The sequence below is a fragment of the Gymnoscopelus microlampas genome (genome assembly GCF_963454915.1).
Source record: "Gymnoscopelus microlampas genome assembly, chromosome: 1".
NCBI lineage: Eukaryota > Metazoa > Chordata > Actinopteri > Myctophiformes > Myctophidae > Gymnoscopelus > Gymnoscopelus microlampas.
In genome coordinates this window covers 46,548,326-46,572,904 of record NC_139962.1, presented here as the reverse complement: position 1 = coordinate 46,572,904, position 24,579 = coordinate 46,548,326, and the positions used below count along the sequence as shown (strand labels likewise).

General features: G+C 39.5%; 2 protein-coding genes across 2 annotated transcripts; both read left to right on the top strand.

Moving 5' to 3' along the window:
• The first annotated feature begins 2,092 nt into the window (after positions 1 to 2,092).
• phf10 (PHD finger protein 10) lies at positions 2,093 to 18,510 on the top strand. The gene is made up of 12 exons (XM_084066767.1): positions 2,093 to 2,226; positions 3,515 to 3,645; positions 4,464 to 4,588; positions 5,690 to 5,773; positions 5,982 to 6,106; positions 6,431 to 6,580; positions 6,923 to 7,032; positions 7,307 to 7,454; positions 7,763 to 7,924; positions 15,097 to 15,205; positions 16,503 to 16,691; positions 17,234 to 18,510. Exons 1-12 carry the CDS (start codon positions 2,146 to 2,148, stop codon positions 17,317 to 17,319), a joined length of 1,500 nt encoding a protein of 499 aa, XP_083922893.1. The 5' UTR covers positions 2,093 to 2,145; the 3' UTR covers positions 17,320 to 18,510.
• A 1,006-nt stretch (positions 18,511 to 19,516) lies between these two features.
• Positions 19,517 to 23,366, top strand: LOC311047649 (proteasome subunit beta type-1). The gene is made up of 6 exons (XM_084060441.1): positions 19,517 to 19,708; positions 20,240 to 20,347; positions 21,413 to 21,494; positions 21,952 to 22,081; positions 22,598 to 22,704; positions 22,985 to 23,366. The coding sequence occupies exons 1-6, from the start codon at positions 19,599 to 19,601 to the stop codon at positions 23,168 to 23,170; spliced, it is 723 nt and encodes a 240-aa protein (XP_083916567.1). The 5' UTR covers positions 19,517 to 19,598; the 3' UTR covers positions 23,171 to 23,366.
• The last annotated feature ends 1,213 nt before the right edge of the window (positions 23,367 to 24,579 follow it).

Below are 24,579 nucleotides of genomic sequence, written 5' to 3'. Positions count from 1 at the left end.
GAAACATTAATTGAAGAGGGTCCCTTCAAATGGGCAAACTTCAAGCACACTCGAGCCGGGACTTATTTAAAAAGCCTTTAATTAGACGAAAGGGCTACCTATTAAAATCGTCTAATTAAAGGCTTTTAAACTAATTCCTTGCTAGAGCATGCTTGAAATTAACCCATTTCACGGAACCCCTCGCCATGTTCCTGTCCCTCGCCATGTTCCTGTTTTAACTTCGTAAGCATCTGATCATCATCACCTGGACTGAAGTCTTCACCCATTGAACTGCAGTGGTGGAAGAAGTACTCACATTTTGTACTTAAAAGTACCAATTATACCGCAATGTAGAAATACTCTAATATGTTACAAATAAAAGTTTGGTATTCAAAATTGACTTGAGTAAAAGTACAAAGGTATACGCATTAAAATATACTTCAAGTATACTACAAGTAGATCTGCTATTTTCAAAATAGCCTAAGTATGCATAGGGTTAGCCTTAGATAGATCAAGACTCTCGTAGATGTATTTTTTATTGATTTTGACATTTTTATATTTACGAGAGTCTTAGCTAGAGCTAGAGTCCAAAAAATCTCCATGGATGGAAAAAATCTCCATGGATTCAAGGCTTCATGGGGTGTGTAATTGATAGAAAATGCATGTTTTGTAATAATAATCAAAATATACAAAGTAACTATTAACTAAAGCTGTCAAAATTTTAAATGGAGTAAAAAGTCCAATATTTGCCTCTGACAGTATGTGGAGTAGAAGTAAAAGTAGCCTACTGAAAATTGGAAATACTCCACTAAGTAAAATATAACTCAAAATTGTACAGTAGCCTACAGTACTTGAGTACATGTACTTAGTTACTTTACACCACTGGTCTTCACCCATTGAACTGAAGCACTCTTTGTTCTTTGGGGGGAAATCACTAATTAATTAATACAAATTAAACTAACATATAGCTTAGCATTAAAATGCACGCGGTCATTACTCATTACTAATGAGTCCATTTTACCCCACTTTAATGAATGTATGTCAGTCAAACCAGAGCTTTGGCTCTGAGTCAGACCAATTTTGTCATTACATTTCCCTTTGCTATAGTTTGTTTGTTTATTTGACCAAATATAGAGCTATTTTTATTGTGTTTCAATTTAAACCCGATACTAACTGATTGTTTTATATAATTAAATCAACATGTTGTATTTATTTTATTGCTTCTTGAACTAAATAAGCCCATAGGAACAAGCCAGTCACAATTAAGCGCAGCCGCAACCCCGAGCTATGGGATCTAGCCGCGCTCTCGGGCAGCGTTGCCATGTCTGCTTATTATAAGCGACTTTTTCTTGTCCAGGACCCCCCAACATGTAGGCCACAGATCTGAAAATATTTCATGCCAGGGACAAATACAATATATCCCATACAAAATGTGTGTAGGCATACGTAAAATGTTTTAAAAACATTTATTGTTCAAGATTTTTCTTTGATAATAGCAGGGTTGTGAACTTGTGAGTGAGCTTGTAGATCGGCTCAGTAAAGGGTTGTTCGACATGGAATAACCTTCTATTTGGCCATAAGAGATTGTCCTACTTGCTACGTCCTTTCATCCTTTAAGTACAATCTAAAAATAAATGGTTACTTATCCAAACTTGCGACCCTGTATTGTACTGTCTACTTGAAAGCAATACAGCACTTTATACATAAGTCACTTTAGCATACAAATATATAGGCCGGCCCTCTAAAACGCTGCTAATCTCTCAGTGCAATTCTACACGAGCCAAGTGGAACTTGATTTAGTCTTAACCTTAGTTTGCACCTTTGTTCTTGTATTTAACTTTATATGCTCTGTCTTTTTAATGTTTTCTGCGGATGTAAATTAGCATCTTTGCCAAATCCAGAGTGTAATTACATTGCATTGTCATGTAATGTTAATTAATATGCGGTGTCCCGTCTAAATAAGTACAGTTCATCATGTGGCCATTGGCCTAATAGTCGCTTCTTTTGGGCTTGTTTTCATAGGCCTGGCAACAGTGCTCTCGGGGCTATGGGATGTAGCCTCCCAGCAGCCTGCCTGACCTCTGACCTGTCTCCTCTCTGGTTGTGGGAAGTGGAGCTAGAGAGTCTCCAGTTTGACTCCAGCTGCAGCAGCATTAGCTGAACAACATGGCTACAGTCCTGCCCATCAGACCTCCTCCTCCTTGCGACACTAGTAACCCTGCAACCCCAGGAGTACAATCCGTAAAGGTAAACACACTGTAAGCCACACTGTGTGTGTGTTTGTGATGAAGCCGTGTACATTCTGTACGGTGCTGTAAATGAGGCGTTAGCTAACGGCTAGCTCGTTAATGAATGGCTGTTAGCTGCAGCGTTAGTAGTGTTGCCAGGTCTGCTTGTTATAAGCTACTTTGGGCTTTGTTTTTCTGGAAAGTTGCTTGTAAATATTGATAGTTGCGGGTTTGTGTTTTTTTGGGCTTGTTTCTAAAGTGTAGTTGCTTATGTGGGCTTGTTTCCTGATGTTGCTTAAACCAGTGGTTCTCAAACATTTTCAAATCAAGGACCCCCAAAATAATATGTACTTGTCCACGGACCCCCCATATGAATTCATGTTTTTGTCGGATTTGTGTTTCTAAATCTTTTTTTTAATAGCAGATCTACTAGCTCACAACGCGCCGCGTTGTGAACTTTTAGATCTGCTTATTTCAAATGAATAATGTGTATCTGTATATAGATGTAAAGTGCTCATGTGGCTTCCTTTTGGGTTTGTTTTCATAGACCTATTTGCTTGTTTCCCTCGCAAAAGCTGGCAACGCTGAGCGTTAGCATCATCTCCCTCTTTGTTCTCCTAATGCTGATGAGTGGATTGATTGATTAAAGTGAACAAACTGCCACCCGCTTCGTTAATAAACACTACTCCGTTTTGCATGTATGAGCTTGTTTTGCAAGTGATACTATACGTGCTGAATAAGACTGTTCATCTTCTCCATGCGCATGGCTGCAGCTACTGTAGCTCATAGTGGTGGGAAAAGTACTCGTATGTTTTACTTAAGTAAAAGTATTAATACTGCATTGTAGAAATAAGTTACAAGTAAAAGTCTAGAATTAAACATTTACTTGAGTAAAAGTACAAAAGTATTGGTATCAAAATGTACTTTAAGTACCAAAAGTACAAAGTACTCATTATGCAGAATGTCCCATTTCAAGTTTTCAAATGTATAAAAATGTTTAGCAGATCTACAAGCTCACAATGTAACTGGTCCCTGGACCCTGTATAAAGTCTATGAATGTGTGTGTGTGTGTGTGTGTGTGTGTGTGTGTCCCTTCATCCCTAAATGTGTCGATGAATTGAATACACGGGAGGACCACAATGGAAACAAGCCCTTAGGGCTTTTTGTGTTATCCTTTAGCACCATTGTATAATGGTACCACTGTACTATTTGCAAACTGTTAATAAATCAAATATTCAATCAATCAATTTTAATAGCTTCTTGTTGCTATGCTGTTTTGTCATATGTTTTGTTGATGTCTTCTACAGGAAGATGTGATAGAGGAGGTGTCCAACGATGGAAGCCAGCTTCCTAAGAGGAGGAGGATGGGTTCTGGGGACAGCTCCAGGAGTTGTGACAACAGCTCCAGGAGTTGTGACACGTCCATCCAGGATCCTAGGTGGGTCAGCTTAATTACTTATCACAGGTCATGGCAATACATTTGCTTTAATAAAATGAATAATTTAGAACTTAATGAATGGTTTGGACAGTAGCTCAGTTTTTTATGAAGAGAGGTGTGCTCCTTGTACTATAACTTTTGTATACAGCAGTGGTTCTCAGACTTTGAATTTCAAGGACCCCAGCTTGGTATGCATTTGGCCACGTACCCCAATAACTAAAAGTGTAGCACCATTACACTAGAGGCTAGGTTTGCTGAAGATTTTGCTACGTAATGTTGTACAGCAAGATGTTGCAGACTTGATTGATTGAATACTTTATTAGTCAAGCAAATAAAAACAGCCCGACGGTACTGTAAAACATCTAGGCTAAAAGGATAACGCCAAAAAGTCCGGGGGTCTTGTTTCCATTGTGGTCCTTTTGTATTCAATTAATCAACATAGCATATTAACACATTAATGTATGTCATTAACAAATACATATAGCTATATTTAGGGTACAGTTGAGAAAAAGCTAAAACGACGGCAGTGTATCCCCCTCATTTCAATGGGCATTAATTAATATCTAACTGTACTTGTACTTTTCTGATAGATGCTTTTTCTGGGCAGTTTTTCTTCCTGTTTTTTCCAGTCCTAATAGGAAGCCATATCAACATGGCACAAATAATTGCCTCTTTTCGCTCACTGGTTGGAGCCCTCATTAACCCATGCCAGTTTAACATAATCTTCAACCCAATTAGTGGAAATAAAGTTTTCATAAAGGCGGCTGGTTTATTTTTGCAATCCTTGTTGCCTGTCTCTACTCTTTACCTTTTTCCAGTCATTTTCCAGCTGAGAATCTGACAGAGTACAAATGGCCTGCAGACGACACAGGAGAGTACTACATGCTGCAGGAACAGGTCAGCGAGTACCTTGGAGTCACCTCTTTTAAGAGGAAATATCCTGGTAAGGCTTGAGTTAAAATATATCCCTTAAAGTGCTGTTTCTCAACGTCTGGTCTGGGACGCACCAGGGGTCCAAGAGGACCCTTACGGGTCTGTAACTATTGAGAAAGTCCATCCATCCAATCCATCTTCAGCCGCTTATCTGGAGTCGGGTCGCGGGGGCAACAGTTTCAGTAGAGAGCTCCAGACTTCCCTTTCCCGAGCAACATTAGCCACTTCCTCCTGGGGAATCCTGAGGCCTTCCAAGGCCAGTGTGGAGATATTGAGAAAGTACAAATGGAACCATTTTTTGTAAAGTTCTCAGTGTTAATTTAACTTGTGAGTGTAAATAATTTTACGCTTACAGGTCCATTTGGTTCCAATTTGTACTCTTTCACGAGTTACAGACCCATAAGGGTCCATTTGCACCCCCTGGTGGTCCCCGAACCTGATGTTGAGAACTAGTGCTTTAAAGTGCTAAAGAGGGAAAGATGCCACTTTTTCAATTCCTTGCATATTATGAAGTGCTTTAACTTACCGGTGATATATTTATGGCTCCAATGAGGCAATCCAAACAATTACCAAAAGAATGTGCCTAGGACCATTAGTTTAACCCATTTTGGGCGGGAACCCCTTTTTGTAACTATACCTTTCAGGACGGGAACCCCTTTTGGGGTTCCTATACAGTACATAGCAACATACATTTTTTGTAATTTTTGAATACATATTTGAAGTTTTTCAGAAAACTTCGGTCAAGATTTAGAAGGCGTTTTTAGAATCGGCCTCAGGTCTAAATGGGTTAAACTATTGTCCCATTTAGACTCCAGTCATTAGTTTTTTTTAATATATTTTCTTTTGGGTTTTTTTCTTTACATTTTTTTGACACACACATCACAAACATAGAAGACCAAACAAATAAAAATAGCAGTCCCCAACAATGTCTATAAATTGACACTAACTTGATAATTATACATCTACACACACACACACACACACACACACACACACACACACACACACAGTATACTGACACGCACACTATATACACACATACATGTTGTACACCTACATCTTATACAGACTCCAGTCATTAGTAATAATGTTCTATTTCACCCTTTTGTAGACCTGGAGAGGAGAGATCTGTGCCACAAGGAAAAGCTGCATCTACGAGAACAAAATGTCATCACTGAGACACAATGCACTTTGGGTAGGAAGCATCGTAACACTGTCATACCATTTTGATAATGTAGAATGAGGAATCGTGAGACTATTACTTAAAGTCAAATCTAAAACCATAAAACTTACAGACAATTTGTATGTGTGAGGATTGAGGAACTTGTTGAATAAAAATGGACACTTGACATTTTGTTTGTTACGTTGATGTAACAAATATGTGGGTGAATGTGCATTTCCAGGTCTGACAGCCCTGCGGAGTGACGAAGTGATAGATTTGATGATAAGGGAGTATCCCCCCAAACATTCTGAGTACTCTGTCATACTGCAGGAAAGAGAGAGACAGAGGATAGCCAAAGAGTATTCTGTAAGTATATATGCACCCAGACACTTGAATACACTGTAAGGCGATTTGTCATATACTATATTTATATTATAAATGCATTATTTGCGTAGTCATGCACTAATGTGTTGTTTTTGCCCTTTATAAGAATCTTTCTATCTAGTACAAATTAATTCAATGAACATTACATGCATTGTAACATTACATACATTGTATCGAGCATGTTTGCTTTCTACTACATTGCCTCATACCATTTGTCTGATGTTTCCATAACCACTTACTTATGTATTGAAAACACTACAGCTACTGGTAGTTCCTAAAGTCTTTGTCTGTTCCTGTTCTTACCAGCAAATGCAGCAGCAGAAGCCTGAGAAAGTAGAGGCCAGTAAAGTTCCAGAGTACATTAAGAAGGCAGCCAAGAAGGCGGCAGAGTTCAACAGCAACTTCAACAGGGAGAGAATGGAGGAGAGGAGGGCTTACTTTGACCTCCAGACACATGTAGGTCCTACCACATTCTACAACCAAAGACAAAGGGTTGAGTTTGAGTGTTCAACTTTGAGAATAGTTAGTATTGGTGAAAATGTGTAGAACTTTAGCATCCTTAGCAACAGATAATGTTTTTGCCTTATAAGCATTGCAATACTTTCATAATCTTCACAGCGAAGTTAATATGCTAAACTGGGCATATCAGCCAACTGAACAGCCATAGACCTTGTACAAAAATATATTTAGAGGTTTTGGTTCACCAGTTAATTAATAAAGCACCAGCTTTACTATTCGCTGAAGGAAACAAACCCCCAAGGTAGAGTGTTTTGAGATTTAATGCTTTTTATTTTATAGGTCATCCAAGTGCCACAAGGCAGGTTCAAGGTGCTAGCTCCAGAGTTGACCAAGACGGGGCCCTACCCTGTGTCTCTCATACCAGGACAGTTCCAAGACTATTACAAGAGGTACATTGTCTTAAATAGTATTATTATATACTAGACATATTATGCATTGTTTCATGTGGAAGGCTGCACCTTTCAACCCCCCCCCCCCCAACAAATCACTATGGCATGGCAGTATTTCTAGGCCAGAAAGCACATTATGTGCCCATGAAAATAACAGGCAAGATGTAAACCTTGAAATATTTGTAGCAATACAGTAAACCGTTTTTAGAGCATAGGTTCCCTGGCAGTGAGTATAAGGAGGATGAGTAGTTGATTCAGGTGTTGTGTATCACAGGTACTCTCCTAACGAGCTTCGTTACCTGCCGTTGAACACGGCTCTGTTTGAGCCTCCTCTGGACCCAGAGCTTCCTGCACTGGACTCGGAACCTGACTCAGATGATGCTGAGGATGGCAAGGACGAGAAAAAGAACAAGAACTCATCTGTAAGACATTACTACTATTGCTATTACTAGTACTGTAGCAGTTATAATCTCCCATCCCCATGCTTTAGTACTACAGTGAAATTAGAGATTATTCTATCGATTACTTTTTCAATTAATCGTGTGAATGTTTTTTTAATCTATGAACAAAACAAAGCTAAACAATTCTAGTAGTTTTTTTTTGTAGTGTCAGAACAAGGAGTCATTTACCTCAGTAAAACTTGACTCAATTCACTACATAGAAAGGTCTTGGTGTAACCACCTATGCATCTGTCCCCCCCCCCCCCCTCCAAATCATATCCTCTCTCCAGGACAGTTCTTCAGGCAGCACGACAGATGTGGAAAGCCAGCAGGAGGCAGGTGGCGGACAGGGCCACAAGTCCAAAGCCAAGGACAGGTCAAACTCAGCGGGCAAGGATGGTACCCCACGCCATACAGCATCCAACAAATCAGCAGCCACCCCGGGGTACAAGGTAGAGGAAAAACCCACCTGAACTCTCCTGTCCTCCAACAGCAGCAGCACTTTTCTACCCCTCTCCCCTCCACTCCTCTTTCTACTACTACTACTACTACTCCTCCTCCCTTACTCCATCCACCCACCCCCACCCCACTACCTTTCTTCACTCCGTTCCCCGGTTTCTACAGTTCAACAGCACTTTCACCTTGGAGAACCTGGTCTTTATACACACACACACACACACACACACACACACACACACACACACACACACACACACACACACACACACACACACACACACACTGGGTCTTCAGTCAGTGTTTTCATGGTTGCAACTTGGTTGTTTTGTTTTTGTTCTTCATATCAGACTGTGAGCAATAAGAACATTTTAAAGGAACAGTTCACTTTTTTCTTTCGTCTTCGCTGCACTTTTTTCCAGTTTTGCCTGAAGACATTTTTGAAGTTCTAAATTTGTACTTTTTTTCCTTTTGAATGTCTTAATATACCTCTTGTCTGCTCCCACTTGTCTAAAAGATACTTCTAAGACAAGTAAGCAGACAGTTTCGGCTGCTAGTTTCATTATTATTATTTTCCTCCTTTTTTAGAGTAAAATATAACTTTTTATTCTGAAACCGATATTCTGCGCTACATGCATTTTATAGAGAAGAAGTAGTTCACCCAAAAATAAAAATTCTGTCTTCTGCTACTCACCCTCATTCCAGTGGAAAGACAGACTTGTCCACAAAACAGTCATGGATGTTGCTGCTAGAAAATCTATGTATCCTTTAGCTCTAAAAAGAGCAAGACAAAGGATTAGTCTGCGTAGAAAAGACCTATATTTAGTGCAAATCTCTGTTACAAATGTGCAGAAGGTACTTTTGTTCTCTGCATACTGTCCCCAACAGCTCAAGGGAGTACGTGCTGCTTTAGAAGCTACGTAAATTAATAAATGGTACACTAATTAATGGCGAAATATAGGTATTTTCCACTCAGTGCCATCATGTGGCTTTATTTATGCTGGAAGAGTTATACAGAGTAATCATAATGGTTATTATTTTTATTTTATTATCTACATGCCGGTAGGCTGAGATTGTTTTCCCCCCATGTTCGTTCCTCTGTGTGTGTGTGTGTGTGTGTCCATCCAACCGTCTATGTACAGCTGATCTCTGACACCGTTGGACCGATTGGCGTAAAACTTTGCATGCATACTAGTAGTAGTCCTCTGTCATGAGCAGGAACATCAACCTATTGATTAAGATAACGGAATTTGTCCTAAAGGTGGCAGAAAGCCCTGTAGAAAATACCACGGGAGGCTCAGGCAAAGGTACAATTTGCTCTGGCAGTGAATCAGTGGGTAGAATAGATCATTGCCCAGTTTGCATTGGCAGTGAGTTGGAGTGTTGTTGTTTTTTTGAACATTTATTTATCATGGGGAGGTTGGCTGAACATGAGCACTCTTTTTCAGCAACACCCCGGTACACAGACACGCACACATAAAAAGCTGGGACCTGGGGACTACAACCATAGTCTTATACTGTTGGCCACTGAGCGGCTCCACTGAAACAGTTTGGGGTTCAGTGCTTTGCTCAAGGGCACCGGCACTTCAGCGGTGTTGGGGAGGGGTAAGTGGTGGTCAATCACTTCCCTACCCAGATGTTACCTGCCGGTCCGAGGGATCGAACTGGGAACCTTTCTGTCACAAATGTGCTCCTCTAACCTTTAGGCCACCGCTGCCTGGCCTGGCTGCTGGGTGTACAGAGGGGCTCCTTGCCCAATTTGCATTGGCAGTGAATCAGTAGGTAGAGGGACTCTTCGCCCAATTTCCATTGGCAGTGAGTCAGTAGGTGGAGGGGCTTCTCACCCAATTTGTTTAGATGCTACTGCATCTTTCTCACAGTCAGCAAAACAAAAACATGACTATTACCGTCATGTTAACAAATAGCAGACATCTAACCATGTCAGCCATGTTGGCATCGCAAGGTCAATAACTGTCAGGCCATACGGTCTTTGAAGACTAATAGACAATGCTAGCAGGTCCATTAAATGTTACGTACTCGTCAGTCGTCATTATCTCCTACAGGCTTGGAGGCAGAGATTGTTTTCGCCCCTGCCTGTCCATGTCTCTATCTGTCAGTCCGTTTCTAGTTTTTAGTGTCCCCCCCCTGTTTTTGGCACTGGTTACTATTGGTTTCAGTTGTTTTGGAGAAAGTTGCTAGATGTTTTTGCTAGCAAAGTCCTTGAGTGTTTTGTGGGCAAATACAATTTCCACTGGCATGAGTGGGTGTAGATAATAATGATATAATTTACATTCTAGGGTGAACTATTCTTTTAAAAATAATAGTTGCTGTCAACACTAAAGTTTGAGAGTTTATAACAAACATTTGTTGCAAGTGTGAAATTTGCATAAGCTCTAATGTTTTACGTGTATATCCGTATGTGTTTTTTGTTTTTACATCAGTGATGTACTTTGCTCTGTTGTAACTTATCAGACAGTTTGATATGGGCCCCACTGGTCCTTATTAGTTATCTAGAATAGATGAGGACACACTGACCCTATTCACACTGTGGCTCACATGAGCTCAGCTGCAACTAGCATATTCGTTCATCTATCTCTTAATAACACTTTGTTTAGCACAGCTCTATGAATGATTTTGTTAAGGGAGTGATAACAAAATCTGTCACACTTATGTGTAATCTTTGACAGATTTTAGGCAACAGTAGCTTTTTAAGTCCTTATATCTATATATTTATATAGCGTATATATATATATATACACACACACACACACACACACACACACACACACACACACACACACACACACACACACACACACACACACACACACACACACACACACACACACAATCATCCATGCTGATGGCAATAACTGTTATCTCCACTGCCACAAAATGCTACCGTGGCATTATCACCCTGTAACTTTCCTTTGCATGAATTGGACCCACAGAAGGTCAGTTCAGCTCAGCTCTGTGGTGTGAACAGGGTCATTTTCCATTGTCTGTTTTTAAAACTCTGCCAGTTCAGTTTTATTTTTTATTTAGACTTTTTCTCTGAGTCAGTTATCTAGAGGATGGCTGAGACATGGAGACCTTGCCCACTATACTTTTAGATACCATACCGACACCAACCTGATGTCTTTATTGATAAGATCAGATTGGTTTAACTACAATAATTGCAAGTTATTAATCAAAAGTCACATAAATTGGCCAGTGGCAACTGGCAAAATAGCAGCCCATTTAGCAATGGTTACAGTAATGTACCCAGAGTATATCCACAGTGTTGTGCAAATATTCTCTATAAAATGTACTTTTGTTTGGACAGCTCATGTAGGACACATGGCCTGTTTGTCAGAAGCTGCACTATATTTGCAAACTGCCAAAGTTAAATGACCATACCCGTAGGTGCAGCATTATACGTTTTGATGGAATTTTAAGTCCTAAAACATGAAATGTATTTATTTGTGTGCAGATGCATGGTGTGACATTATTTAGATAATGTCAGCTTCATAATATTGAATTTCTATGGTAAATACTTTATTATCATTATCACTGTTACCTTTGTCATTTATGTTGTAGGATATGCTCTTTGGTTCCCCACGTTTAACTTTCTTTTTTATTGTTGAATGTGTTTGTATCTTCTATTTCAAACATTTTGAATTTGACAGCCTTGGTTTTCATCAGGTGTCATGGGGGCTATGCGTAGTTCCATTTCTATACACACGGTCTGTTCAGTGCTAGTGAGGAACAGCTGATAATTAGCATCGCTACAAGTCTCTCTTCATTGTCCTAATAAGGCTATCAATTTGTTAAATGTTATCAGTCTGTTGGCAAAAGAGACATCCAAAAGTGTAAGCTGATATATCTAATGTGGTCAACGTCCAGAAAAACACTAAACCTTTAGAATTGGCTCTAGTCTCCAATGATCTAAAGACATGTAGGTAGATATGAACTGTGGTTGACTGTGAACTCTGCTGGTGTGTTATTCCAATGTAGTCTGCCTCTTTGTACATATCTATGGGTTGCCTACCTTCTTGCAACATTCATGCATCCCCAGTTAAATTATACCTAATACCAGCTGGTATTATTCATGCATGTACTCTTTCTTGCATTTGCAGAATTCACATTCAATTGAAATTCAAAAATGTAATCAAAAGTAATTGACGCCTTACCTGAAACAAGCCCAATGAATAGCTCATTTTGGTTTTCACTCAAGAGTGGATGGGGATTCTTCTGTTTACATCATGACTAAATCAACTATTTGATACTGTTTGATACTGATTGTTCTGGACTTTGACAGTCTGGAAGATATTAATCCTGGCTCATCACTGAGTTCAAGAAAGCAGGCATTAAATACATCCTAAATTCAAAATGGTGTACATGAGAGCGGAAATGAAAGTGAGCGGTTCAAAGAGCTGTATCTGAGTGAATCCCTCCCCTGCTCCTTTCGTTCTCTTAGTTTAGCTCTCTGTGTTCTTTCTAGTCTTGCTTTATTCCTATGACTAAACCTGGTGCTTTATTAACTCATACCTTTGTGTCTTTGGCCATCTGTCTAATCTGCTTCTTCTTTGTCAGGGGACATTTTAATGAAGGATGCTTCACAGCTTGTCACAGAGCTTATCTAAATATCTGAATAAAACACAAATAATTAGGTCAAATAATTGTAGGGTGGCGGCAAATATTTTAATGTTGGACTATATTTCAAAAGTGTTTTATGACCACCAGTACATATACAGACAAGTGACAAATTAAAGAAAAAACAACAGTGTCTTATCAATGTGTCTGGCCACCAACCACCAGTACAGCTTCAGTGCACCGTGGTATAGATTGTACAAGTCTCTGGAAATCTTCTGGAGGGATGGAACACCATTCTAACTAAAGTTATTCCCTCATTTGGTGTTATGGTGGTGGAGAACATGTCAGTCCAAAATCAGCCATACTGTAGCCTACAGACTGTAGGTGTTCAAATGGGTTGAGGTCTGGTGACTGCGAAGGCCATGGCATATGATTCACATCATTTTCATACTCATCATAAAAGCGTTAAATGACAACTCATGCCCTGTGGATTTGGGCATTGTCATCCTGGAGGAGACCACTCCCATCAGGATAGAAATGTTACATCAGGTGATCACTGCAATAACTTTGTAATGATTTGCAATGACCCTGCACGGACCCAAACTGACAGAAAAATGCCACTGTCAGGGTCAAGCCATTTACTTGGTGTAAGCCACACATTTACTCACCCATTGTGAAGAATATGGTGAAAGATTACTATTCTGAGCCTATCACTTTTTTACACATCACCCGTACATTTTTCACCTCTGAGTCTGAACTCTCAAATTGCATTCGTATTATATGAAAGGCCCAGTCCACCTCAATTTTGAGTCAAGATGGCAAGTGAAAAAGATATAAGTGACTATGAAAGAGGGTTTGTTATACTCAACTGGCTAGTATTTCAATAGAAATAGTGACTGTGGGGAAAGACATCAGTGGACTGGACTCTTGGAAGATTAGCCGATGGGCTATGAGAGATCCAAATCAGTAAATGGGTCAGATATTATGGTCGAAAGTGCAAGTGCACATTTGATGAGCGTTTTGCTTGTGCATTTGTGTGATATGTAAGGGAAGACTAACTCTTCCTCAGGTGACTGAGAATGTCATTGCAGATTTGATCAGACTGTGACAGCAAGAACAGTCTGTCGACAACTACATACTAGTGAAGGTTTTTACAGTAGTGTTGCAGGGTATAAACCAACATTTGTTACCTGCATTTATTCCGTTTTTTCTGCTAATTTGTCACTTGTCTGTCTCTTGCAAGGTTATTTAAAATCGTATAACATTTATTTCAGATTCATTATTTTCATAGCTTTTTATTAGCTGCAGTTTGCCCGTACAGCATGACTGCACAACAGGGGGGTTTACAATCCAAATAAAAACTGTAAATTTCAGTTTGTATACTAGCATTGACGGTAAGCAAGGCAACCATTTATGTCAAAGTCAGTGATATAAATATTCTGTTGATCTGTGGCTACCAGTATAGTTTTAGTCACATTTAGTCTATAGAATGTCCCACAGTAGACGTGTGATGTCCTGATTTGAATCTCCCTCCTCTCTGCTCTGTTTGGTTATTTCTTCTCTGGACCGTCTTGTGGTCTAACCTGATGGTTTGTTTTTTAGTAAGGAACTCTGAGATTGTCCATATTTATTAGACACCACAATTGAAGAGTTGCAATAAAAGTTTCAAACCCATAGAGTGGAGAGAGAAGTGGTGATTTTCTCCAGCAACCGTACTTACAGATGCTTCTTTACTTAGTCAACGAACAGTTGGTGGTCAATTAGCCTTGATCAAGTCTGACATGAGCAATAATGGGAACTTTTGGGTGTGTTTGTAATTTGGTAATCTGACCGCCAGAGCCCAGTCTGACTTTCAACTGGGCTGTTTGCAAATTAACATTCTTGTTTTTTTATTCAAAATAGCACCTTCTCAAAATGTTCAGAACACACTGACTGGAATCTCTGTCAAAGGAGTCTGTAGTATACTTTCAGGTGTTGACCAGATTAATGAGAATGAAGCAAATTCACTGGCTACATTTTCTAGCAAGCTAGTCACTGCTCCACAACCGTTCACAGTTGTAATATCCATTAAACCCTCTGACATAAACATATTGACACTTACTTCTTCAGTTGGAGCTAGACTCTTTTCTAAGTGGAGCATCAGATTGTCTTTATGAACACACCCATTATGTGTATTAACTGTAAGAAGTGTCAGATCAGCTTTGTCTCAAACAAAGCACATTTTATTTACACTTAAATCAAGCCACAATTGTTGAGTGACAAAACTCCCTTGTTACTGTTTGTACAGTTGTTTCTTCCTTGTTATTTGTATCTGTGTTTGGGCACAATTCTAAACCACAACATAAGGGGTATGAAATATTGTATCTGGGAAGATTGGATAAATCAAGTGTTTATGTTTATGTCTTATTTCCAAGTATTGAAAATGTACACAGTAAATCCTTACTAACTCAGAAGACCGTACAAATGGAACAAAATGGACCCTTACGGGTCCATTTGGTTCCATTTGTGCACTCTTCAGAGTTATTTTGCCTATGACTACACAGGTCACCTTTATGATTTCATTTGGTTTTATAGCATTATTCTGCCCTTGCAGCCTAAGGTCATTCCCAATGCTATATGTGGCATTTGCCAGAAGGGTAAAGAGTCCAACAAGAAAGGAAAGCCAGAGACTCTCATTCACTGCTCCCAATGTCCCAACAGCGGTAAGTTCAAGTGATTATTTTAAAGGATAATTCTATTTTTTATGAAATATTCATGGGGATCTTTGGCCCAACAGTTATCTGAGAACCAGTTAAATGCAGGTTGTGGTTTAGTTTTTTGGTACTTGTTGTCACTTAAAATGGGTGTTGTGGATTATATTATAACTGTTATTATTATTACATCTATTATAAAATGAGTTGATTTGCCCCTAGGCCTTTTACTTCTTGAGCGAGGGGTGACTGTCTGTGTTAAGTCAAACTAGTCAAAGTTTAATTTTATTTTCATTTGACTAATATCTAACATCTAGTGGAACCCAGCCAGTGGGTGCTGCTACAGTAGCAGCCTTGTTGATTATGTTAATAGTGCTCGTTCTGCTTGCAATGCTACAAGACAGGTGCTTGTTGTCCTTGTTATTTAGACAGGATTGTGTGTGTGTGTGTGTGTGTGTGTGTGTGTGTGTGTGTGTGTGTGTGTGTGTGTGTGTGTGTGTGTGTGTGTGTGTGTGTGTGTGTGTGTGTGTGTGTGTGTGTGTGTGTGTGTGTGTGTGTGTGTGTGTGTGTGTGAGAGACAGGGAATTCAGCGGTGGCAGAGAGGCGAAAGGTGTGTTATACATGACTCCAGCTAGAATAGAACCAGGGATGTTGTGTGATTAGGTGGTAATCACACTGCAGGACTGCAGGATAAATGTCCAGCCTTTCTTTTCCATATTGTCTCAATTGCTTGGCAAATGAAAACACTGAACAAACTAAATACTTAGTGTCAAGGTATTCCTTTAATTAATGTATGTAAAAAAACATATATATATATATATATAGTTTACAAGACAGTCAGAGGACGGAAGAGTTTCTCCTTGCTTTTTTGGTGTGTGTCTGCGTATAAGGATGTTTGTCTGTGTGAGAACCTGCCTCTATCTGTATCTCTTTGCCTTTATGCGTACGCAGGGGTGCAATGCTCACTGGACGGCCTTGCACACCGTGCCGGAACCTATTTGACCAGGAGCACACGCAGGCACACGCATAGATTTAAAACCACTTTAAATTCGCACCTCAACAAAGTTTTCAAAGGCTCCCGACTCACACCTAGCAAATTAACATAGGAATAAGCCTAGATGCATATCAATTGTCCATTGTGTGACTTGCAGTGTAGGTGTTAAGCGACGTGCATGTCACGTCATTGAAATAGAGTGCATGAACATACCAAATGAGTATTGCATGCCTGTGCGTACGCCTTTCTCTGTGGGTGTGTGCATCATTGATTTGTCTACCTGTGCATGTGTGTGCCTCTGTGCATCCAACCTAGGGCATCCATCTTGCCTGGACATGACTGAGGAGCTGGTGTGTTTGATCCAGACCTACCGTTGGCAGTGTATGGAATGTAAAACCTGCACCGTGTGCCAGCAGCCACATCACGAGGAAGAAATGATGTTCTGTGACAAGTGTGATCGAGGATTCCACACATTCTGTGTCGGCGTGGATTCTATACCCATGGGTGAGTTGACTATGCAAAATTAGGGAGTGGACTGGTTGACCACTTGAGCCCTATTTTATACTTGGTCATGCGACGATGATGCACAACGAAAATAGCCTATCTACAAGCTTGAAACGTGTCGCGTTGTGAGCTCTTTTTTTTTTAGGTTTTGCCTACAATGACATGCCCAAAATAGGGATGCCATTGAAAGTGGTAAGCTTGTAGATCAGCTCTTTTTTTGTTTTGTTTTTTGCCTATAATGACATGCCACCATCCACCCGCCTCCACCCCCACTCCACTACCTTTTTTCACTCCATTCCCTGGTTTCTACACTTCTACAGCACTTTTCAGCTTGGAGAACCTAATCCAATCCACTTTATTTATATAGCACATTTTAAAACCTGGTCTTTACACAAGCACACATACACAGCTGATTTTTGTAATCAACACAGTGGACAGGAAACACAATGGTTAGAGACAAATAGGGAGGCTTTTTTTGCCTGTGATATTTTAATGGTTCATGTGCTCCATCCTTCACTCACACTGTCAAATGTTTTCCGTAGGTCTCTGGATGTGTGAGCTATGTGAGAAAAACTTCACCACACCCAAGAAGAAAGGAGCAAAGAAGTCCAAATCGGCTCAGAAATGATACACGGCAACAGAGACCTGGTTCTCTCTAAAGGCTCATGTACACACACATATACTGTACATATAGTATAAACGTATATGTATAAATTGGCCTTGAGGCCCAGCACACAAAATGTTGCTCAGATGTAGACCCAGATTATAAAATAAATGAAGCTGTACACATACAGATTCCTAAGAAGATCAGGTTGAAATGTTTACCTCAAAATTTCTAATGGGATTTCTTGAGACATAAATTGTAATGGTACATATGTATCCAACCAACATTTTACTTTATTTGTCATGCTTAGACCATCATTTTGGGAGCATACAGTAGCAAAAAACTTCAACCACCCAACAACATAAGCTATATTCCATTAGAGATAAGAATATATTTGTATACATGGAAAATACGAACGTTTTTTTAATCACATTTCTGTATTAAATAAATTAATAAAACACAAAAGAACAGCTGCACAGCTCCCACTCAGTTAACAGTGTAGTGTCTGTGCAATGTATGCTATTGGTCCAACAATACATTTTCATGAATATTTGTGAAGGCATTTGTTTCAGATTATTTAATGGTGCATACTTTTGTTATCCGGTGTATCCTTTTGATACTGGGAGTTAGCTTCAGCAAATTCACGAGACCCTGCTTTTTTAAGTAGTCTGGGTTTTTGCTACAGGGTCACCCTGAGCAGGCAAGGGCTTATTCATTATTTATGACGGGCAGTTTCCTCCTAAACATAAGAAATAAGGAAAACACAAAATGTGATCAGGGTTATAGTTTACTTTGTAGTTTTATTTAAGTTTTATTTAACAAAGCAGGGCGGTTAAAACCTTATTTAAACAGATACCTCTTGTTTAAAGAAAGTGTGGATTACGAGCCAGTTAAATGAGTCTGGCCCTAGCAGTGGCCAATTCTACCTGTCGTAAGGCTTGACTACTAGAAAGATTGTTTCACTTTACTTATCTTCTTGCTGTATGATTTCTAAATTTTCCTTGTTGATTTTGTGCTTATGAAATCTTTGCACTCACAGACAGTGCTGTAAGCCACTATGAATTAGAGCGTCTGTAGCTCTACTGAATCATGTTTTGACATTTTCTTCAAAGGCTCCTTTTGTACTCTCCATTATCCTGCAATGATGTTTTGGTCATGTATTGTATATATGAAATTGTCTCGAATGACAACCGAATAATTGTTCCCCCCAATAAAAGCTTTTAGTAAAATGTGTTTTTCATCATTTATCTGTAGCAATTTGCATTGTAAAACATGTTCATCTCTCTCAAATGTGTTGATATTCCTCTGCACCTCAAGCCGAAATCAGGCTGATCCGTCGCAGGAGCGGACACAACACAACTGAATTAAGAAGGTGCCGGAGCAACTCGGATGGTTGGAGCCTTTTTATTTTAATAGCAGGGTGCAAAGCACAGAAAACGTCAGATTACATCTTAGTCAGGTCATGACACTCAGCTATTAAAACAAAGCGCTTTTTTATTCAATGTGTTGTACTTGTCTTAATCAGATCAAGAACAACTACAACACATATTTGAGTCTAGGAAAGGCCAGTGAAAACGGAGCATAGTAAAACTATATCCACCCCATTATCCAACAAAGAAACCCAATTGAACATCACTAAATGGTAATGTATGTTGTCTTGTTTCTAGATTTTGAGCCAAGTTGTTTATGTTTGCAAATATTGTTTGGACTGCCATTACATATTATGAATAGTGGTTCCTGTAAAGAAAAACAGGTTCCCAGATGATAAGCTCAATGTGCAAAATTGTTTTCTCAAAAGTAAACAAACCAACATACAGTATAAGTGTATTCAGGGTATCTGCACATTTCTAAAGTGACAATTTAAGGACTTTTAAGCCCTTTTTATACCTCATAATAAATGAAAAATTAAACATTGGCCAAATTGTCAAATATTAGAGGCAGAAATTATGAAAGTAGCTGATCTACATGCTCACAATGTGAGGCGTGGTTAGCATGTAGATCTGCTATTTTCACAATAGAACCGAGTTAAACTAAATGTAATGCCTCAACTCTTACAAATCCTAGTGCTCATCGGGGTGCAGGGTCCCAAGTTCAAATATTTTGAACTTGGACCACGGTACTTGGGCCTATATTTCCCAAAGTAGACCTGAGATACATGGTGCCTGCCTGTGGAGGGCGCACTCCTCTAGGTACAGCTCGATAACTCGGTTGATGTTGACATTAGAGGAAGAAGACTTGGCTGCCATATTGAGGTGATACAGCGACTTTATACTTAGTTTAACTGAATCTCTACATCAGCAACGATGCTTTCTACACAAAGCTTCGGACAGTTCGGAGATAATGGGAAAATGAAATATTATCACAACACAGGACCGGTAGAACACCGATTTTCTCCGTACACATTCAATGGAGGGTAAGAATGACACGGTTTTAGTCAGGAACATCACTGTTTAGTTATGTTAGCCAGCCTGTTAGCTAGCGGCTAGCTTACCTAATGTTAGCTGATTCTAATCAAAGTCTACTCTAAATTAATGTGAAGTATATTCATGTTGTGACTTGAGTGTTGTTATCTATAAACCCAACTTGTGTCTGTGAAATTGATACCTAGGACTTTACTTAATGCATGGAAACGATTATGTTTTCAGTTTCGGTTAGCCAACGAGGTAGCTAGCATGTGCAGCTGTGTTCATTGTTGTTCAATCAGTGGTTTTCAAACTTGAATTTCAAAGACCCTCATATCATATCTCTGAGAGTGAACAAGTGGAACCACATGGGTCGCTTTGGTTCCATTTGTACACAGTTGCAGACCTATGTAACTGTGGTTACAGATGGGTCATCAAGAACCAAGTAAATGATCTGGTTCAGATCACTTCAGGGCTGCCTGTACTTGCATTCTAACGCTACATGAAGTAAATTATCTGATGATGTGGGTTGTTCTTTTCAGGACTGTACTTGCTGTTGCTGGAGAAGACTTTGCCATTGTTGCCTCAGACACTCGTCTCAGTGAAGGCTATTCAATTCACAGTCGTGATTCTCCAAAATGCTATAAGTTGTAAGTGGGCACTGAGGGTTCCATAATTGTTATCCATGAGTGCATAATTATTATCCATGAGTGGTGCAAGATTAATAAATGACAATAGACCGAATCATCATAACATCACCACAACTACAAATGTTAACCCGGATAGATGACACCTGCAGCATCGCATTGAAACAGTATTATTCATTATCTTTATTTCTGGAAGAACAGGACTCATGATATTGTTATTGACTTAGTCATCTATATTATTGTGTTCTAAATATCTAGTCGCAAGCAACTCTTGGATGCTATTTTTGATATCTGGAATCAAGTTACAAGTTACAATACCAACCCTTGACAGCCCATTCATCCAAACATTGCAGCTGTACGGAAAGCTTGGATTATCCTCTTTGTATCTGCCAAGGTTCATAAAAATCCATCATAGACATGTTATGAGCTATTTTATGTCAATAAGTCTTGGAGTTTTGAGGCGCTCTCTTTCAATAACGCAACGTCCTGCTGCCTCCTGCATTATGTGCAGTTTAGAAACGGGTGGTACGCAGGACCGTTGGAGTGCTTCCAAACACCAACACAGAAAAAAAATCACCTGCATGGAATTTATTGAGAGAAAGTAGCTCATAACATGTCTACGGTGGATTTTTATTAAACAAAAGCTTGGCAGATACAAAGGATAATTCAAGCTTTCCGTACAGCTGCAATGTTGGTGGGTTTAAAGTTGTTTAATACAATCAGATCAGACTTTTCCGTTTGGATGTATAGGCTGTCAAGGGTTGGTATTGCAACTCTAGATTCCAGATATTAAAAATAGGATCTAAAAGTTGCTTGTGGCATAAATGCAGTATGTATTCTTTGGTCAGATTGGTTTTCCTTTTCCACTTATAGTAATATACAGATTCACTCACCAGTAGCATTCTACATAACCTTGAGAAATGTTACTACAGTAGTGGTACTGGGTGAGTGCAGTTGTTGTTAGTTTTATTGACCCTGCTCGTAAAACTAACTCTGGACTCATCACTGACTCCCAGATGTCACAGAGAACATTTATCCTGTCAACCTCTGCCTTTCCTCCTCCTACAGGACAGACACTACCGTCATTGGCTGCAGCGGTTTCCATGGCGACTGCCTGACTCTGACTAAGATCATCGATGCCAGGCTAAAGGTGAGCATAGTCTGTATTGGTCTCTCTTTCACAATGTTAGCCTGATCCTGAAACTCCCTGGTACCGTCAGGGATTATTCTAATTAACTCACTCCTGCATTACCAGCCTCTTTAGGCTATCGCTCAGACAGAATGAGTAAAAACCAAAAATCTGTTATTGATGACTAAAATATTCCGTTTTTATGACTGCTGTTTGATGATATCAATTAATGTTGCAACAGTAGGGCTTATCAAATTTGTATAGATTGTGTTTCTGCCTCATCTCCCAGCTGTACAAGCCGGGAGTAGATAGGCATGAGAAATCGTGAGCACCTCATTATGCTCACAAATTAATGAATTTCAGAATTATTGATTAGAATCCAGATGTTGTATTATGTACTACCAGCACCACACATGACCAGATTCTTTCTAATGGACTGAACAGAAGTTGTTAAACTATTCCTGCCTGCCATTGTCAGATGTACAAGCACTCGAACAACAAGATGATGACCAGTGGGGCCATTGCAGCCATGCTGTCCACCATCCTGTATGGCAGGAGGTTCTTCCCTTACTATGTGTACAACATCATTGGAGGACTGGATGAGGAGGGTAAGTCCATTGGTAGTGCTAAACAGATATGCTGAATGGGTCTGTTAGTAGAAGGAGAGAATAGATCCAGTGAAGGAACATGGTTCCTTAACTCCCTTGTAGAAGAGGCCCTTTCTACGTCTGACATGGGTGGACTGAAATGAGAAGGGTCTGTAGCTGAATATCAACAGTCAACACTGCTCATAAGACATTTGATTTAATGCTTTACCTTTGGGATATTTTTCGAGGGACTAACAGACTCTTTGCCATCAGAGCTGGTTCTAAATTGTACTCTCCTCACTTCATGAAGTACTTCAGAATGGATAAGGTTACATTTTAGTTGTAGCTACTTCTGCATCCTTTTACCAATTTTTGTGTTTCTTATTACTATCGCTCTTGGTTTGTTTTTTTGTCTGCGTAGATTTTTTGCGTTGAATAGACACATTTGAGAATAAGACGTTTGGTAATAAACTATGCAGTGGGCTTATAATAAAGAAATGTGTCATTTTGGTTTATTGTAATGTGTTTGTCTGACAGGCAAAGGGGCTGTCTATAGCTTTGATCCAGTGGGCTCCTACCAGAGAGACACCTACAAGGCAGGAGGATCAGCCAGTGCTATGCTACAGCCGCTACTAGACAACCAGGTAAATATGCTTTCGCACACATCCAATATTGTTCACAATGTTACTGAAACAGTCAAATATTCCCAATTACGCTTAGTGTATGACCCAGTGCCCTGCTGCAACACTTGCTACACAGTTGTAGTGGTGTATATTTTTATGGCTGTCTTGAGCTTTGGTTGAATCTGGCGTTTCATAACTGCCTGGGCATGATAATAAGTCAACAAATACTGTTGCTTCTGTGCTCCATGGTATTAAACACTCTCCATTTCTCCATCTCCCTGTGCCTCTGATCCGCCTCCAGATTGGTTTTAAGAATATGGAGGGTGTGCAGCATGTTCCTCTGACTCAGGAGAAGGCAACTCGGCTGGTCAAAGATGTGTTCATTTCAGCCGCAGAGAGAGACGTCTACACTGGAGATGCTCTTAGGCTCTGTATCGTCACCAAGGAAGGCATCAAGGAAGAAACTTTCTCACTGAGGAAGGATTGAGGAGGGAAAGACTCATGTCCATTCTCTCCTTTCTCTTCTTTTTGCCCAGGTTTACTGATACCCACCTATTCCTTCTCTCCCTGTCCTGGCATTGTGTAGGTTTTGGCTCTGTCTGGATTTTTCATTATTTTGTGGAAGAATAATTAATCTCCTGTTCTTTTTACATTCTTATTAAAGAATAAAACAGTTGCTGGAATATGTTCTTTTTATATTTATTGCTCAAGGTGTGCACACATACACTGTATACACTGACCACGTCACACCTACCACTTTTAAAGGCAATTCAGATAGTTTCAGGTAAGGTAAGTCAAATTAGATTCATATTAATACTCTAAATGTGCTCAGTATCTGGGATGACAAGTTCCACCCATCTTATCCCCCAAGGAGGCTTATACTAAAAAGAAACTAAACAAAACAGCTTTGGCCCCTGGGGTGGGATGGTCAAAGTAAATGTTCAAATATTTTCATTTCCCCTTTATCTTGTGTGCAGATTTTTTTAATGCCCAAGTCAATTACTTTTATATTGTTACAATCTGAAGTAATTTGGTCCATTCATAGACCTGGAGCAACCAGATTTTCGTGTTTTAAAGTCCTAACATTCTTAACATTTTCTGGGGAAAAACATTTTAGCGCCCTCATTTTTAATAGAATTCTTAAGAGTACCGTTAGTCTTAAAATAAGTTGGTGCCCCTGCTTTTGAGGCCCAATCCTGGCATGCATTTATATAAAGGTTGAGTGCCCACCTCCTAGAATAATGTGCAATATGCACACAGCTGGTGTGCATATGATTGGATCCAATGTAGGGGAAATGGAGTACTGTTGTATGGTATGTAAAGACTATGAACTACAACCTCTTCCATCCCCACAGCAAATTAAACTTTTTGATCTCATGTCTGGGTGCTAGGGGTGCAACGATACGTTTTAACAACGATATGATACTTGGTTGTCGATACGTTACAAGTTAATTTAGAGCGTTACGTCTCGATTCAGTGATTTAGTCAATACGATACATGAACGATAGCCTGGTAAACCCTCCCTCCGGAAATCTCATTTCCATTTAATGGAAATGAGATTTCCGGAGGGATGGTTTACCAGGCTACATGAACAATACAGGACAGGTTAATTTAGAACGATACGATTCGATTCAATGATTTAAAATCGATATAGTAACTTTATTTACCCAAAACATCTGTGTGAAAAATAAATACCTGGGTACTGGATATAAAGCCCTCTTTCTTCTTAAAAGTACTTAGTATTGATAAAAATTGATTATTTGCTTTGCAAAACCGATCGTTGAAGATTCAAAACAATTTTTCGATGCAGTTACTATATCGTTACACCTCTACTGGGTGCCCTTTGGTTTACAATTAGTTTAAGTATGGAGGCTGTGAAGGTGCATTTATTACATG

Excerpts from the sequence above, each read along its gene's own strand:
- phf10 (XM_084066767.1), top strand. The coding sequence starts at position 2,146 with ATGGCTACAGTCCTGCCCATCAGACCTCCTCCTCCTTGCGACACTAGT. Across the intron at positions 7,033-7,306 it reads TTCCAAGACTATTACAAGAG|GTACTCTCCTAACGAGCTTC; the intron begins GTACATTGTCTT and ends TGTGTATCACAG. Across the intron at positions 16,692-17,233 it reads CGTGGATTCTATACCCATGG|GTCTCTGGATGTGTGAGCTA; the intron begins GTGAGTTGACTA and ends TGTTTTCCGTAG.
- LOC311047649 (XM_084060441.1), top strand. The coding sequence starts at position 19,599 with ATGCTTTCTACACAAAGCTTCGGACAGTTCGGAGATAATGGGAAAATG. Across the intron at positions 21,495-21,951 it reads TCATCGATGCCAGGCTAAAG|ATGTACAAGCACTCGAACAA; the intron begins GTGAGCATAGTC and ends TGCCATTGTCAG. Across the intron at positions 22,082-22,597 it reads TGGAGGACTGGATGAGGAGG|GCAAAGGGGCTGTCTATAGC; the intron begins GTAAGTCCATTG and ends TTTGTCTGACAG.